Here is a 15,892-nt window from a genome sequence, read left to right as displayed (position 1 = left end):
TTATTAATTAAAAAACAAAACGTCTTGAAGTTACTTATAAATATGTTTGCTTCATTAAAGATATTCATAAATAACATCCAGATACTGACCTCTTCCTCTGTCTATGAAATAATAATGCATGTTAGCAAAATAGAATCTTACGAAAGAGCTATAAGACTTTTTTTTCCCCTTTTAAGTTGCTTTGTATAAATGCTGTGAGGAAGAACCTAAACAGATATGGTGGTATTTCTCTAGCCATGAAATTTAAACCTAAAGCTCACTTTTGATAAAGAAAAAAAAACAAAAAAAATGAGACATTGGTTGGGTGGCCATTTTTACATTCAAATACATTATTTGCCCTTTTGTACTATACTGAAAGGCATTATAATTGCTTAAGTGCATCATGTATATGTTCTCTGGTGATTCTATAGAATGGACGCTGCAGTGTTTACAGATAAATACATGCAGCTTCGCTATCTGCTATGTAAGAACATATATACTGTTCGCCTAGTTGGGCGTATAGAAAATATGAACAAATCTAAAAATGCAAATATATCCGTTATGGGAATATGCAGTAAGGGTACAGTTCAGCTCATAAATTTGCAAACCCCTTGAAGAATTTTTAAATTGCATTTTATTTTTTTATTTTTAGCACATCCCTAATGCAGATATTTAAGAAATTCCACAAGACAAAAATTGTTCAAACATTGTTCACATGCCTTTGTTTAATATCATGTGTTTCCTCATCTATAGCATCAATGACTGTTTGTAATCTTAAGCGATATAGTTTTGAGTCTCTGGTTTGTCCTGACCAACATCCCCCAAGTTCTTTGGTTTCCCAGCATGCTCTGCACATTTGTGTTCTTCCCCACAGCGGCTATACGATCTTGATCTTCAGCTTTGACACTCGGGACAATTGAGGGACTCGTGCAGCTTTCACAAAAGGCTGCAAACGATCATTGATGCTCGAGTATGTGGATTTTGAAGGGAATTATTAGTGTTAATTATTTTGTATATGGCGTCATCAGGGCAGTACTAAAGAAAAAATACAATCTTAAAATGCACCTAAACAGATTCTGCTAGGGGTGTGTAAACATATGAGCTAAAAAAAAAACCCTGTACAAAATGGGGTATTTGTGCATTAGATACTTTATGTTGGGTAAGAGAAATATGTTTGGAAAAATAAACTGGTATCATTGTACAGCATTACATTTAAACACCAGCTGTAGTCCTCACTAAAGTTCTCTGTAGTACAAGTGGCTCTGTTATATTTTATCTACACAGGCTGTTCAAAGGTAAATAATGCTCTTTAAAATAATTTTCCAGCATGCACAACCAAAAAGAAGCGAGAGAAGCTGTTGAATTGCAACTATTTAACAACACCACGTAATTACTGAGAGAGAAAAAAGCAGAAGCGGAAACGATTCACAGTGGTTCTTATAATGTTAAGCTTCACGTTAGACGACACATTCTTGTTAAACCTGTTAGTCCCTAAACTGGACCACTTTTCCTTGTGAATCTGTTGTCGCACGTTGTGACCACTCCCCCCTCTCGATCAGAATGGCTCTTTGCATGAGCAGTTATTATTTTGGATTAGGCGTAACAGTAGTGCCCTTGTCATTCTGAAATTATTGGAATGAAGATGATTAGACCGTTCTGATATGCATTTTAAATATATTTTTTATTTCTTATGGGCTGCTCTTAGATGCAGTAATATCCTGTCAATGGGGTGTGTAGAAATGTTTATATTGTCATAACTGTATGCATTCAGTATAGGCATAGCAAATGCTACAAACTAAACTATATATGAATTAACTGATTGTGATAACCCTAATTTTTGGTTATGTATTTTCTGAAGAGCTTTCAGATTTTGGGGCATCATTACCTTCACACTTTATTTTTATTTATTTAATTTCTATTGGAATGATGATGCCTTACGTAATATTACAAACTAGCAAGTAGGCTATTAAAGACTATTACAATTGCTTATATAGTGAAATATATTCAATGATATGCCTATGGTAGTCAGTCTTTATTATATATCTCCCTAAATGTCAATAAATATAGTCTTATTCCTATCAAATAAATAATACTTAAAAAAGGTTTTGCTGTGATTGGCTGTATAAAGTCTTTAACAGTTAAAATGTCTCCCTTCCAAAGCCTGTATTGAATAAAATCTCGCTCTGAATACTTAAACAGCACCTTCTCTATTGATTCAGGTTACATTCTTTGAACAATATCATCACTCTTAAGTTGCGACATTTGATTAAGAAACTAAACTTTTGAAGCGCTGCATTTTCAAATTGGGAAAGTCGTCACTGCTTTTGTTTCGCTCTCAAAAAGGGCTTTAATTGTGGAAATACAATGTGCATGGCTTTAAACAATTCTTAGGGTTATCAACAGTGCATTTTTAGATAAAGATGAACTGATATCTTGTTTTATTAAGTATTAAGATAGTTATTGCTGTTTCCTGCGTCCACTGACCTGGTGACCTTAAAAGAGGCAGGAGAACAAAATGTGGTTTATAGCCAGACAAATGTTCTGAATCAGATTCTGAAATTCGAGCTATTACGGTTTGCATAATCAATTCCTTTTTCGAAATGCTTTTGGTTTTTATATATGTATATATAAATGACCGAAATGCACAATCATACATTCCTTCAATGGATGAACGTCTGTCCCTGATCAGTGCTGGGGATTTGAAGAACCAGAAAAAGAAAAAAAAAAGCTCTATTCAATACCGTCGTATTGGTGTCCTTTTATTTAAAGGAAATTAAGATGCTATTCCTAAACACTGCGACATTTAGAAATAACTAAGTGACTTGTTCAAAATGCGCTATCCGTGCAAATACAACCAACTAACCCAAAATATAACCTAAGTGCAATAATAACGGTAACATTTGCCATTTGAGAAATGCACTAGCTTTCCGATTGCAAATGCTGTTTGCGTTCTTAAAAATAAGGTGCTTTTAAGAGCTTTAATTTTTTAAGCCTTTTCAGTTTTTTCAGCATCTGAGAGTTACTTAAAGGGACTTGAAATATATTTCGATTAAAGAAAGTACCAGTTATTACATTGACACTTATAGAAAGTACTTGTTCTCGTAAACAAAAGAGCAAAACAAAAACACTGTCAGGCGCTAATGCGGCCGTAATACATCAAATCAGACGAGGCAAAAGACTACTGTAACAGTCAAACTGAGCGTCAAAAGTTTGTCAGAACTAATATTTAAGATGCTAATGGCTCAAAGGTAAATCGTTATAGTAAGTTAAATACAATCACAAGCTTACCCTAGCATATCTTCTAACACCGGGCACATGTGGCAATGGCGCAGAGAGGCTTGATGGGGGGAAAAACTGACCCATTTCAAACAGAGTACATTTTCAGTGGCTCCATTCTTTTGTAGTGGCCTTCTAGCGAGAGGAGAAAAAAAGACAGTTTCCCAACCTCCAAATGCTCTAATCCCCTATTCCGAAATCCCCTAGCCTGCAATGAGACAGGCAGTGTGTGTGTAATTTGATTCAGCATGAGCAGCCACCAAATTGGGCGTTTCCCCCCCACCCCTGCTTTCTTGTCAATTACAATTGTCTGATTTCATTGTGGAGTTCAAGGTTGCTCTGCGATTGGCTGCTTGTGACCGTGCACTGGCAGGGCTGTCTCGAGGGGGTCACGGCAGGATGTCCCGCACATGAAGGAAGACTCCATGGAAACTTCGACGGCCTACCTCTCGTGCACATTAAACGAGGAATTCGGTGAGTTGAATTAAAAATGCTTCGGGTCTATCTCGTCTCTCTCTACCCAGAACGCCAGGTTTTCTCTTTGAAATAAAATCTGCTCTTGAATTTTTTTTTCACCCCATGGCAGGACAAAAGAGGCCCCCTTTCTCCCCATTGGGAATACCAGAATGGGGAGAGCGAGAGAGAGAGAGAGAGGGCGATCGACAGGAGGGGCCCCAGCTGCACCTAGTTTAGCCCCCTGCGTGGCGTCCCGTCCATCCTCATTCACGCCACTGTACGCCACCCCTCCTTCCTACAGCAGTTGCTTTGCACCTGGACTCTGATGTATGGCTAATTATCAGCTCCTCCTAGGGCAGGCCATGTCGGGGCGCTCCGGGGATTGTACCACCACTGCGACAAAACAATATACTCTCTGGGAGGAGCTCTGTAGTCTTTACAGCGTATGATGCACGGAGCAGCGAGTAGAATTAGAGTAGAATCCCCCCCCGACAGCCCGACCTTTTAGAGGAAAAAAAAAACTTAATCTTAAGTACGATATGCAACACCTGCCTCAGTACAGACAGACAGTCAGAGGACGCTTTGCAACTCAAATGCAGGACCTCGTGAGTGGGTGATTTACATTGTACTGGAGCTCGAAGTCTTGCTTGCTTTTGTCTATTTGGTCTATTCAGGATCAGATTACAAACCCCCTCCCCTCAATCGCCCCCTCAGCTTTTTTTTTTTGCTTTTTCTACTTCATCTCATGCCCTATGCTTGTAATCAGTGTTTTACCAAATAAATGTGTGGAAATTGAAGGAAAAAAAAAATCATAAACATACTGAGTGCAGAAATGAGAATAAAAACCGTTAGTAAAAGGAACCTGGAAAAGACCTTTTGAACAACAGAGCGCTGGATGAGTTCCAAGGTTTTTTTGAGCTGACCAATAAATTTGCTCTGAAAACAGTTTTTTTCTTTCTTTTCTTGTATTGTACCTAATAAGACCCTTTTTAGATGCATCACATAATAGGCTGACTGGTGCAGAAACAAAACCAAAAAAGAGAAACTCCCTGTTTTACTCGTCAATTACCCGTTCAAATATTGATTAGCAAAGCAGATACTAATTGTGTAATTGTGTTGTTTAGAACATGATCCAAATTTAAAGCCACACCGACATCAGGTCGTATATATATCAGCCCATATTGGCCATTTCTATACCATCTATTTCGCATAGACATCTAGCAATGTAATGTTTCTGACAATCACTTTACATCAATTTTAAGGTGCAAAGATTTAAGATTCTAGTTTACCTTAAAAAAGAATACTAGCTCATTTGCAGAAGATGCTGGGATGAAAAACTATACTCCAATCTTAGGAAATAAACTTGTAATGATATTTGTTTTTCTACCTCCCCAGCAAAGGAAAAGTGTAAAATGTTCACATTATTTCTCCTGTTACTGTCCACACAGCATGTGGAAAAAAACAGCACCAGTAAAAAAAACAAAAACAAAATAAACAAAAATGAACATGCTAAGAACTACGTTCTTTCCATTTTTAAAAAAACTTTTATAAAATATATATGTATATATGTGTACATATAAAAGAAAAATCTGAAAATACTTCTTCCTCTTTTTTTAGTAAAGCAAGCAGTGTGTTCTAAAATATCTGCTTGTTTTGGTTTTGTGTTTTCTGAAAAATAAAAAAGTGAATACTGGCCAAATAAAAAAAGATTAAAAGTAAACTGATACTACAGAGTAAAAACAAAGCACAAAAAAACGAAGAAAAAAAACAACTCTTTAAGAGAATATTCGGATAGCCTGTGTGACCAGGGTGTGGCAGACAGGGCACTCTGGATGGTTTAGCTCACAAATTCGGATGGCGCACTCCATGCAGAAGAGGTTATGACCGCACGGGACCAGAGCGGCCGTCACTTTGCTCTCAAAGCAGGTCATGCAGTCCCGAGCCACGGCAGGCGGTGAATCCGGCACGGGGAGCCGTCCGGTGAACGTGACCGTGGTGGCGGTGGGCTCGCTGTGGGCACGGCGGGCCTGGGCGTGAGGAGACCCTACGGCGTTGGAGTTGTTGGTGCCGCACGGTTCGGGCAGTCCCGGCGACAGTCTGGTCAGAGGGAGAGGCAGGCCTCCAAAGCTTTTGGAGCGCTGCTGGGCATAGTAGGCCACCTGTTTGGGATAGTCGGGATCGCCCCAGCTTTGAGTGCCCTCCGAGCCGAAGTAAGAGCACGGCTTGTCCCCGTTGCCGTGGTTGGTAAAGTCACCTTTACTGTAAATCCCTCCCCCTCCTCCTCCTCCTCCGCTACTTCCGACCATGGTGTCTGAGAAATTCTGGCGGTAGCTGCTGGCAAGCGGTTTGCGCGGGGCCCCCTGGAGCCCCCACACCTGCTGCAGGCGGCTCTCCAGACCCCCGTTGCCACTGTCAGGGCCCAAGCAGTCGTTCTCATTGTTGTGGTCGTGCAGGCCACCCGTGCGGAAAGCAATGTGCGCCTCGATTTCCTCCCGAGCCCGTTCGGCGTTCCCAGGGGAGCCGGTGATCTCGAAGACGGGGTCGCGGTCGCGGCTCGGGGTTACGATGTAAGTGCACGTTTGCTGCTGGATGCGTTTTATAGTGGAGCCTTTGGGTCCGACCACCAAACCCACGACGCGGTAGGGCACCCGCACCTGTATGGTGGTCTGGCCAGGGAGCGGTGCAGGCGGCGAGCCGCTGAACGAGACGCCCAGCTTGTTCCTGGAGGCCCGCAGCATGGAGAAGTGCTCTGCAGCAGAGATGATTTCACGTCTGGCCAGGGCCACGTCCTCTTTGCGGCCGGTGATGAGGAAGACTGGTTCTTCGCCTCTGACGGGGGTCTTGATGTAGGTGTTCGTCTTGGCACGCAAAGCTTTGATTTTGCAACCTGTTGAGTGGAGAAGGAATATTATAGTAGTGGTACTATTAATATCTGTCAATTAACACTTATTGTGCTTGTTTGTTTCCAGGTCAAAAGGTCACCCATGCTCCGAATCTGCAGCAGAACTCATTCACAAAGTTTTTCATGTTCTCCATCTCTCAAGTGTCATTTATTTACACATTTGGGATAATTTGATTGTGTTTTCAGGTCTCATTAAAGGTATAGTTACTCTGTTTAACACAATTTTGTCTGGGTTTTATAATTTTACCATGCTCTAATATACAAAATTCTGCAGATTCATCAGCAGTTCAGTCTGGGCCTGCCCTTGCTTTTTCTATTGTAACCATTATACCAAATACACTTTTTTTTTCTCATGATAAAAATTAGCATTGGCTTTACTTTTTTTTTGTAAACAATATATTAAAATAAAATTATTTGGTAATAAAAATTAGCATTGTCTTATTTATTGTATACAATATACTAAAGTAAAATCTTTGATGATAAAAATTAGGATTGTCTTGCAATTTGTTGTATTTGATTAAACCCACTGAACCTTATTCATAAACAGAATCAAATCTGTGTTAATCTTTCTTTCTTTGTCGTTTCTGTTCGTAAAACTATTGATTATACAATGTGCACTGAAATTTCTTCTGCTCGTGTTTAATGAATGAGGCCCAAAGTGAATTTAGAAATGGCTGCTCACTCTTCTCTGTTGTGGTAAACGTACAAATCGATTAAAACAATGGCTTTGTTTTTTTGCTGCATTACACAGTCTCAGTAATATTTTTGCTGTTTATTCATAATATAGAAAGAAATGTGTTGGCTTTAAATTATCTTAAGTATTTACCATAATAAATCCCATTTACCATATTTAAAAAATTCCAGTCTGCATTGACGTATCCTAATAGAATGCGAAAAACAAAAGCTCTTAAAAATCCCTGTTGTCTGAATGACGTCTCCTCTGCAAGAGTGCCATGTGCTAACATACAGTCACAGGTACTATGATATTCAGCACTGAAACAAATGTGTAAAATGTGTTTTCAGATGTAAATTCCCCAACTATTCTCTTGCATTGCAAGCAAGCTAAATACCCCATAAAGTTATTGTTGAGATATGAATTCATAACAAGGTGTGGTGCTCCACAGCATCTGCCTCGTGTACAGCACCAGAGTATTTATTAGCACCTCAGTGGTGTCTTATCAAGAGTGGGGTGGCTTTCTCCGCCCAGGGGCCTGTTCAGTGGATAGATCTCTGCACACTGGTTTCATGCCTCATTGTGTAGAGCAGAAGCTAAAAAAATAACCTGGATGGACTGTCTAGCACTGACAGCGGGGAGCACAGATTCCCTCCCGCCGCTGAATCGTCCCCCTCGCTGCAGGAGCACATCTCCTCACAGGCATGGCAGCCACTGCAGGTGAACAAAGCACTGGAACCTCAGCTCAAATTCCCAACTAATGGCGATAACAAGGATACATAAGTGTGCTGCTTTTTTCGCCATCACTCTCGCTTGTTATTATCAGGCCAAATCTACTCATAGAAAAATGCAATTAAATTAACCTAATAAAGGCCAAACAAATGTCTAGTTATTCAGCTCAGGATGTGGCCGTTATATCAGTAACTAATGAGGTAAAGACCCCATTTCAAATCCTCTTAATCAGCAACTTCCAATCCACGCGCTCACTGCATCCCAAGTTGGATTCAAGCGTTCACTTCTGAAACACACAGGCCACTTTACTAGACAAAGTCGTTATATGCAGGGGGACGGTTATTAGTGCATATTTCATCTGGGTAAGATATTACACTTTTAATGAATGGACAGTGTGCTCCATAGAGGCTTCCTGACCCCCTGCTTTGAGTGCAGGGATGTTGTACTGGTAGACGGGGCGTGACTCTCATACAGTCTTTATAGTCTGTCTCTCCAGGACCAAATGCAACATGGCTTTCTAGAATACTGTATACTGTGATTTCAATGTATCATGAAGTGACTTGTCAATCACAATGAGACAGTGTCAACTACAAGATATTGCCTCCTCAACTTATTCCAAATATCATCACACATTCCAAAATATAACTTTTCCGCCAAGTCATGTTTGTATTTTCCCATTCCCCCACCCCCCCGCGCGAGCTTTGCCCTCAAAAGCACACAAGGACTTTCACTTCTTTGTCTGACATCGCTGTCAGAATTTCAGCACTTTTAGTTGTTCACGAGACCCACTTTTATGAGCTTCGCGATATTATGGAGATAAGCGGCGGTGGACTTAAGTTATCCGACAAGTCCTCTTTGTCTGAGGTAGCCTAACATAAACAACGTGGTGCTGCTGCTGCTGCTGCTGCATATGAAAGCCCGCAGGAACTACAGAGGCGCGCGAAGGAGCGAATGACACAATGTATCCAGTCAACAAAGACCGTTGACTGTTACATTGTATCCAGCGAGCGCACACGCGTTCCATTTTCTGTTTCAAAAAAACAGAATTACGCGCCCTCAGACGACAAAGGGAAAGCAGCGTGCTGACATTGAAGGCGTGGATGTGGAATAACGCCTTTGTTCTCGTACCCGCTGGTAACTTTGCTTAAAGCTAAGAGGAAATGCCCATGTATATGGCATCTACGCGCTGAAATAGTGGCACAGCTCGGCAAAAACAGACACGTTAAAAAGCATTACCACTCCCTTTTTCTTTGTTAAGACAGCTCCAGACTTAGTTTGAGCCGCACACCCTGGAGAACGAGTTTGAAAGCATGTGAAAGTGCGCATCGTTGTATTTACCTTGCCTCCCCACTATTTCGGCCACATGTTCGGAGCTTGGCACGGGGACGCACTCCGTTATGTTGCAGCCCCGTCCTTTGGTTTCGGTCGGCGAGCTCTCGTACAGGGCGCACAACTTATTCTTCCCTTGTAACATCCCTGATTCAGATGGGATGTGATTGTGGTGGTTATTGTTACTCCTGTCTTGAACTCCTCCACCACCACCACCCGCAGGAGCCCCGTCCTCGCCCTCTCCAAGACCCAGCAGCGACAGTTGGCCCAGCGCAACTCTAAGGGCACGGGAATCATCCTCCTCCTCCTCGGGCGGCACTAGGAGACCCTCGCTACCGAACCCGGAGCCGGCTAAATCCCCGCCGTAGCCCCCATTTTTCTCCATGATCCCTGCTAGAACCAGCAAGCTAGGCATGGCTAACAAAAGAGTGTGAGACAAAGACACTGGTAAGAGACTGGAGAAACAGCACCCTCGCCGCCACCCCGCCCCCTCCTGGTCCAAGTCCCCCCTTTGCGCTAGTCCCTCCCACAGACCAGCCCCCTCTCCGGTTCCGATACGCAGAAGGCGAACGGGACACAAGGATGTCTGCGCCGAGAAGGGCCAGGCTAACTGATGCTCCACCCCGTCTGGTTCGCTCAGTCCCCGCCTATGGCAAGCCGCAACAGCATGTATTCCCTAGAATCAATCGATTTTATGACACTGAGCGATATTTTATTTTACGATACTGTTTTATTTTTATGTTTAAGTAACAATGAACACAATTGTAATACCTGCTTTTGTTCCACTTTTTGAATAAGTAATATATATATATATATATATATATATATATATATATATATATATATATATATATATATATATATATATATATACACATATTTATACAAACAATAAAAACATAACAAAAATCAACAACAAAAACATAAGATGCATCAAATATATACATATTGTGATTGTTTTGTAGGGCCGGCGCCCATCACGCCTTATAGGTCAACTAACATGATCATTATAAAGGTGTTTAAACGACAAAAAACATTCACTTCCACATATTTGATCATCGGAATACATCATATAGTTCATGATAGCCTACAATTAACAAATTTGGGAATATTTTGAATAAAAAAAAAAAAAAGGGATAGCTACATTAAGTCATACCAAGGCTGCATTTATTTATTAATAAATGTAGAATTAATACAGTAACAGTATTAATACAGTTTTTATATTTTGTATTATTATTTATTTTTTTATTATTATTTTACTATTTTCGTTTATTGTTAGTAGTACTGTTTATCCAGTTCCATTTATGGGACATTAAAAAAAAAACATGTTTCGTTTTTTTTTTTTTGCATGGTGTAATTTAATTATTATGAAAGCTCAACAAGTGTGTTATCACCCGCAAGTCAGTCACCATCTTTTATAAAAAATATTAATGTGAACACCAGTGCAGTAGGCCTACTGCAAAATACTACGCTATAGCCTACTATGGAAATTGTTTGCTATTTTAAAATTAATTTATGTAAAATTTTTTTTACAATATTGTGTTAGTATTTACAGTGCATTTTGATGCAGTTTGAGAAATATAAGAATAAATGTTCAAACAGCTTGCCATGCCCTGCCTCGCTGAGACAGTCACCATCCATCCATCTATCCATCCACCCATCCATCCATCCCGTTGCATTTCAGACTCCTTTGTAGCAACCCACAACTCACTCCTAATGAATAATCCAAAACATAATTTAATGCGTAAATATTAGGCTTCAACATCATAGTTCATCGTATTCTGTTGTGCGGAGAGGCGTGCCAGAATGATAACACATGTGCGCCTGAAAACAACACCGTCCAGCTGCTTTCTACATTTTCAACAACGTCAGTTCTGTTATGATTGATCAATGGAGAGTCATATCATGACCGAAATTTTCCGGAGAATACTCGTGGTTTTTAAGCAGAGGAACTGAAACATCTGTCTCCCCAGTATTTTTCCCAGAATGAAAGAGTTAAACTGACATAATTCGGGGGTCCGCCCACCCTGTTTGCCGTTGGTTGCAGCGGGTCACTGAGTTGTTGTTTGGACTACCGTTGCGCATGGAGTGCTGTTACACTGAGAGGAAGAGCACACGGCCAGCGAGAAGAAGAAGAGACACGGGGAGTTATCACACAGACGTTGCAGGATCTGCACTGCACATTTATGGTAGAGAGAGAGAGAGAGAGAGAGAGAGAGAGAGAGAGAGAGAGAGAGAGAGAGAGAGAGAGAGAGAGAGAGAGAGAGAGAGAGAGAGAGCACGTGTCTAGCAACATCTCAGGCAAACCTTGAACAAAGAGCGTTCGTGTTTCCACCTCAGACGCCACTGTCCTCATGATGCCACGCCTGGCGGCAAAGATGAAATCTGGAACAACAACAACAGCCACAACAGCAGCAGCTATAAGAATAATAACAGTAATAATAATAATACGAAGACAATGTAGCTTGAATTACATAATATTAATATTAATATTAACCAAAAATACATTTAGTTAATATTAAGCTAATTAATAACACTCCTTGTCACACTTTTTACCCCCAGTGAATATTTTCAGGGTGGGTTTATTTGTGAAAATCAGTTATTAATCTGTACTGACACATTTATACAACAAAAGAGCTTTTGGACATAAAAATAAATATATATATATATAGTTTTGAAAAATGCATGTGAATACAAAAAAAAAAAATATTTAATTAATTTAACGTGTGTTGACCTTGAAGTAAGGCATCTAATTACACTATATGGGGTAAGCTGTCACAGTCAAACCTATTAAATATGATTTATAGGCAAGCTAGGGTTAGGTAACAGTTCAAACACTAATACAAATTTTGGTCATCCGAAGTTATAATTAACACATGCTTAAAATTGCAACACACACATATGTACAGTATAGCAGCCTATATATATATATGTGTGTGTGTGTGTGTGTGTGTGTGTGTGTGTGTGGATGATGATATGCAGTTTTAGATTTATAATGCATCAGCTGTGAAAAAAATTGGTTATAGTGACAACATGAGACTGTAGTGTAGTTTGCAAAATCTTGCAGCTGGTTTGATTTACATGCATATTGACTATACATAATCACAGAATGTCATATTTCTTTACCATCAAAGGCAAGCATACACTCGACTAATTTCTTATGAAAGATGCTTAAGAAATTCTTCTCATGGCAAATATAGAGGCGATCAGCTCTCTTATCCTTTGCATATACAGTTTTCATAGTGTTTTTAATTGGCCAGTCAAACGGTTTGGCACACGAAGGAGATCATTGCAGCATCAGTCGATCAGATGGCAACACTATGAGATGTACAGGACGGGTCTTTCTCACAGATTCTGGATCAGAGCCAGCACCTTAGTGACAGTCAGTATGTCCAAAAGGTCAGTTGCCTCCATTAATGGTGTCTACTGGGAGCCCAAGGCCTAAATCAATATCAACTATGGATAACAGATCATGTTTCCTGGCCTGCCCAGCCTGTCTGTGGGCCTGGGTCTTTTGTTTATAAAGTCCCCCTTTTGTCTTTCAACTCGGAACCTGCATGTCTAGTCATTGGAAACGTCTTTTGATGAAGATTCTCTCTCCTCGCAGAAGCAATATGTTTGCATATACTCATATTGTACTTACTACACCCACATACTGTAAATGATGACCTAATATGACATCATCCAGCAGAGCATTTGTCAGTACGTATGCCATGCCGTAATGTGGTGTCATATAACAATGAAAGGAATCAGTCAGCATTAATACCTCAAACCTAACTAATACATAATAGAATATATTGAAAAGATTTTTTCTTGAATTTCTTGAGAAAACTGTAATTTTAATAAGAAAAAATAATGTTCTGTCAACTAATTATGATTTCTTATTATATTATGTGATATCAGTTTAGAGAAGATGCTGAAATTCTGCTTGCATTATTATTTTTCATGATTTTTTTGTTGTTGTTGAGAATATTAAAAAGTAATAATGCAAGCATGTGGAATAAGAATTTCAGCATCTGGTCTGATATATTACATTATATAAATTTTATATTAATGAATCAATCACACTTAATATGGATTATGCGATTTTTGTTTATATATTTGTAAATAATAATAATAAATAACAATGAATAATAGTATATAATAATAATAAAATATTTGTTCTAAGAGATTCTAACTCCATTTATGCCTTTTTATTTTCTATTTTGCAATTCCTTATTTTATAATTTATATTTCAAGAGATATTAGTATGCACTCAGGTCTTCCTGCTATTGAACACTATGACTGACCCTTCCCCCTCTGCTCTCTCTGCTCTCTCTCTCTCTCTCTCTCTCTCTCTCTCTCTCTCTCTCTCTCTCTCTCTCACACACACACACACACACACACACACACACACACACACATAAACACTCGGGTCTTTACATTGAGTGTATGCTTCTCTGAGCTGGGAATATGAGTCAGGTGAGTATGAGCTCATCTCTTTTTCCTCTGCTATGAGGTAATGTATCTCTCTGGGACTCTTTCTCCTCTGTGAGCCAATCATTAGAGGTGCTTCACCACTGACACACCCCGGTGATGATTCAGATTCTCACTGTCACATGATGCTCACACCCTCAGGTGACGGAAAGCACTGCCCGCTGCAATACAATAAATATATATGGTCCATTCTTTAAAAAAAAAGTTAAGGTTGAATTTAGACATATTATTATTTTGTATTATTAGGTCATTATTATATTATGTATTGTTATTATTATATGTTTTAAAACTAATCTTTAAGCAGCCTTTATATGAAAATGTTTTTAAGATAGCAAGAAACATAAATTGTCAAGTGTGTCCAAACGTTTGACTAGTAGTGTACAAAGAAATTATTTTTGTCACACTGTCAAGGTTAATGTTGTAGGGTGGCTTTATTTTTTTACGTAGACAATTTGTTTGGTTAAATGTGATCACTTGAAATGATCATCAACTATTCACACATAAATATGTGTGTCAATCAATATAAAATCAAATTATTTGATTTACTTTACATTTACAAACACATTTTCGTTCACAAGCAATGCACCTTTAACTGAAAGAAGTTTTGCTGTTGTAGATAAGCGTTCACACACTCCCTCTGGCGGCTGGAAAAACGAACTGCTTAGCGACAGCGTAGATCACTGCATATAATTTTGTCCATAAATTTCACTGACAGGAATATCCTCTAGAGCATCAATTGTAGGCCTACTTAAAATTTACTACAAAATGGTTAGTGTTAATTAAATATAATGTAACGTAAAAACGAAGATATAAACTAGTTGTGTATGGCTACTCAAAGTGTACTACTGTTACAGTATATATAAAAGTATACTTTTATACACTAAAAGTGGGCCAATTTGGTCCCAAGTATTGAAACAGTTCACTTACAAGTGTAATTCTAGTAAATTGATATTAGTACTAGGCTACGTATGGGCCTACTTTAACTTTACTTAAGCATACAATAACTTAAAAGTACTTTTTTATAAGGATGTGCTATAGAACTGATTAGCTAATCACAGATGGAATCGATTAATATAAATACAAAAGTTAAAAGGTTCTTGCTTTTATTGAAATGCAAGATGCTTTTTGGAACAATTAAAGACAAGTTCATCCATCCATCCATATATCCATTCATTCTGTAAAAAAAAAAAAAAAAGTTCTATTGTGTTTTTAGTTATATTGTGTAATATCTGTTTGTCCATTCATTCTGTAAGCAAGAAAGAAAGAAATATTTTTTTATAATGTGTATAGCTTTTTCATAACACTCTTATTGTTATGTTATGAAAAGTATGCTGTACGTTTTCCTGCTTTCCAGCCCATGCTTTGACTTCTGGGAAATGTCATCAAACAGGTTGGGAGACACAAGAAACATGCAAGAATGTGCATAAGAATGCATTTCTTTTTAAACTGACGAATTTCCTCAAAACATTCAAGAGAATTACACACCCAGAAGGTGTCATATGGAAAAAAAACAGCAACTCGGGTTTTTTAACCATATTCGTGCATATGATTAATGTTAGTATACAGATATGTTAAAAAATATATATTTTTTTTCTTCTTTGTCTATTACAACAATATCTATATTATTAAACCAACTTCCTGTGTTGGAACTTGGATGAACATTGTTTGTGACCAAACACACCCTCTAGTGGTTGAACTACAAACTGAAAGAAACTGCCACTGTTTTATAAGAAACATCTGAAACACGCATGAGATCTCCATGAAGTCTTCTGTTCTGAGAGACATGAAGAGCAACTTCTGAGCAGTAACAGTTTCTTCCCAGAATAGTTTCTGAAAGTGAACCTATAGTATGTGTTACGATCCCGATTCTCAACCGATGTGTCAAATAGATTTTTATTCATTTACAAAAAAAAAACTCCTTTCATTTCACTCAATTCAGTAAAATATAGGCCTATATATATTATATGATCAGTGTCGGTTTAATGGAATAAAAACAGGCTTCATTTGAAATGTTATGATAATTTCTTTTTCAGTGGCAAACAGTTGTGTTGTTTGTTTTAATATATGGG

General features: G+C 38.8%; 1 protein-coding gene across 1 annotated transcript; it reads right to left on the bottom strand.

Annotated features, from left to right (window-relative positions):
* Nucleotides 1-4,747: 4,747 nt before the first annotated feature.
* On the bottom strand, nucleotides 4,748-9,820 carry mex3a (mex-3 RNA binding family member A). The gene is made up of 2 exons (XM_056259507.1): nucleotides 9,357-9,820; nucleotides 4,748-6,598 (listed from the first exon to the last, which is right to left on the bottom strand). Exons 1-2 carry the CDS (start codon nucleotides 9,760-9,762, stop codon nucleotides 5,487-5,489), a joined length of 1,518 nt encoding a protein of 505 aa, XP_056115482.1. The 5' UTR covers nucleotides 9,763-9,820; the 3' UTR covers nucleotides 4,748-5,486.
* Nucleotides 9,821-15,892: the final 6,072 nt, after the last annotated feature.

The sequence above is a fragment of the Rhinichthys klamathensis genome, unplaced genomic scaffold (genome assembly GCF_029890125.1).
Source record: "Rhinichthys klamathensis goyatoka isolate OS25496 unplaced genomic scaffold, OSU_Roscu_1.1 h1tg000168l_1, whole genome shotgun sequence".
Classification (NCBI taxonomy): Eukaryota; Metazoa; Chordata; class Actinopteri; order Cypriniformes; family Leuciscidae; genus Rhinichthys; species Rhinichthys klamathensis.
The sequence above is the reverse complement of the archived record's forward strand: the minus strand, read 5'-3'. Positions and strand labels throughout refer to the sequence as shown.

What these genes read in the sequence shown, in the direction of transcription:
- mex3a (XM_056259507.1), bottom strand. Translation starts at nt 9,762, where the DNA reads ATGCCTAGCTTGCTGGTTCTAGCAGGGATCATGGAGAAAAATGGGGGC. An exon ending in CGAAATAGTGGGGAGGCAAG is followed by an intron (nt 6,599 to 9,356) that starts GTAAATACAACG and finishes TCCACTCAACAG; the next exon opens with GTTGCAAAATCAAAGCTTTG.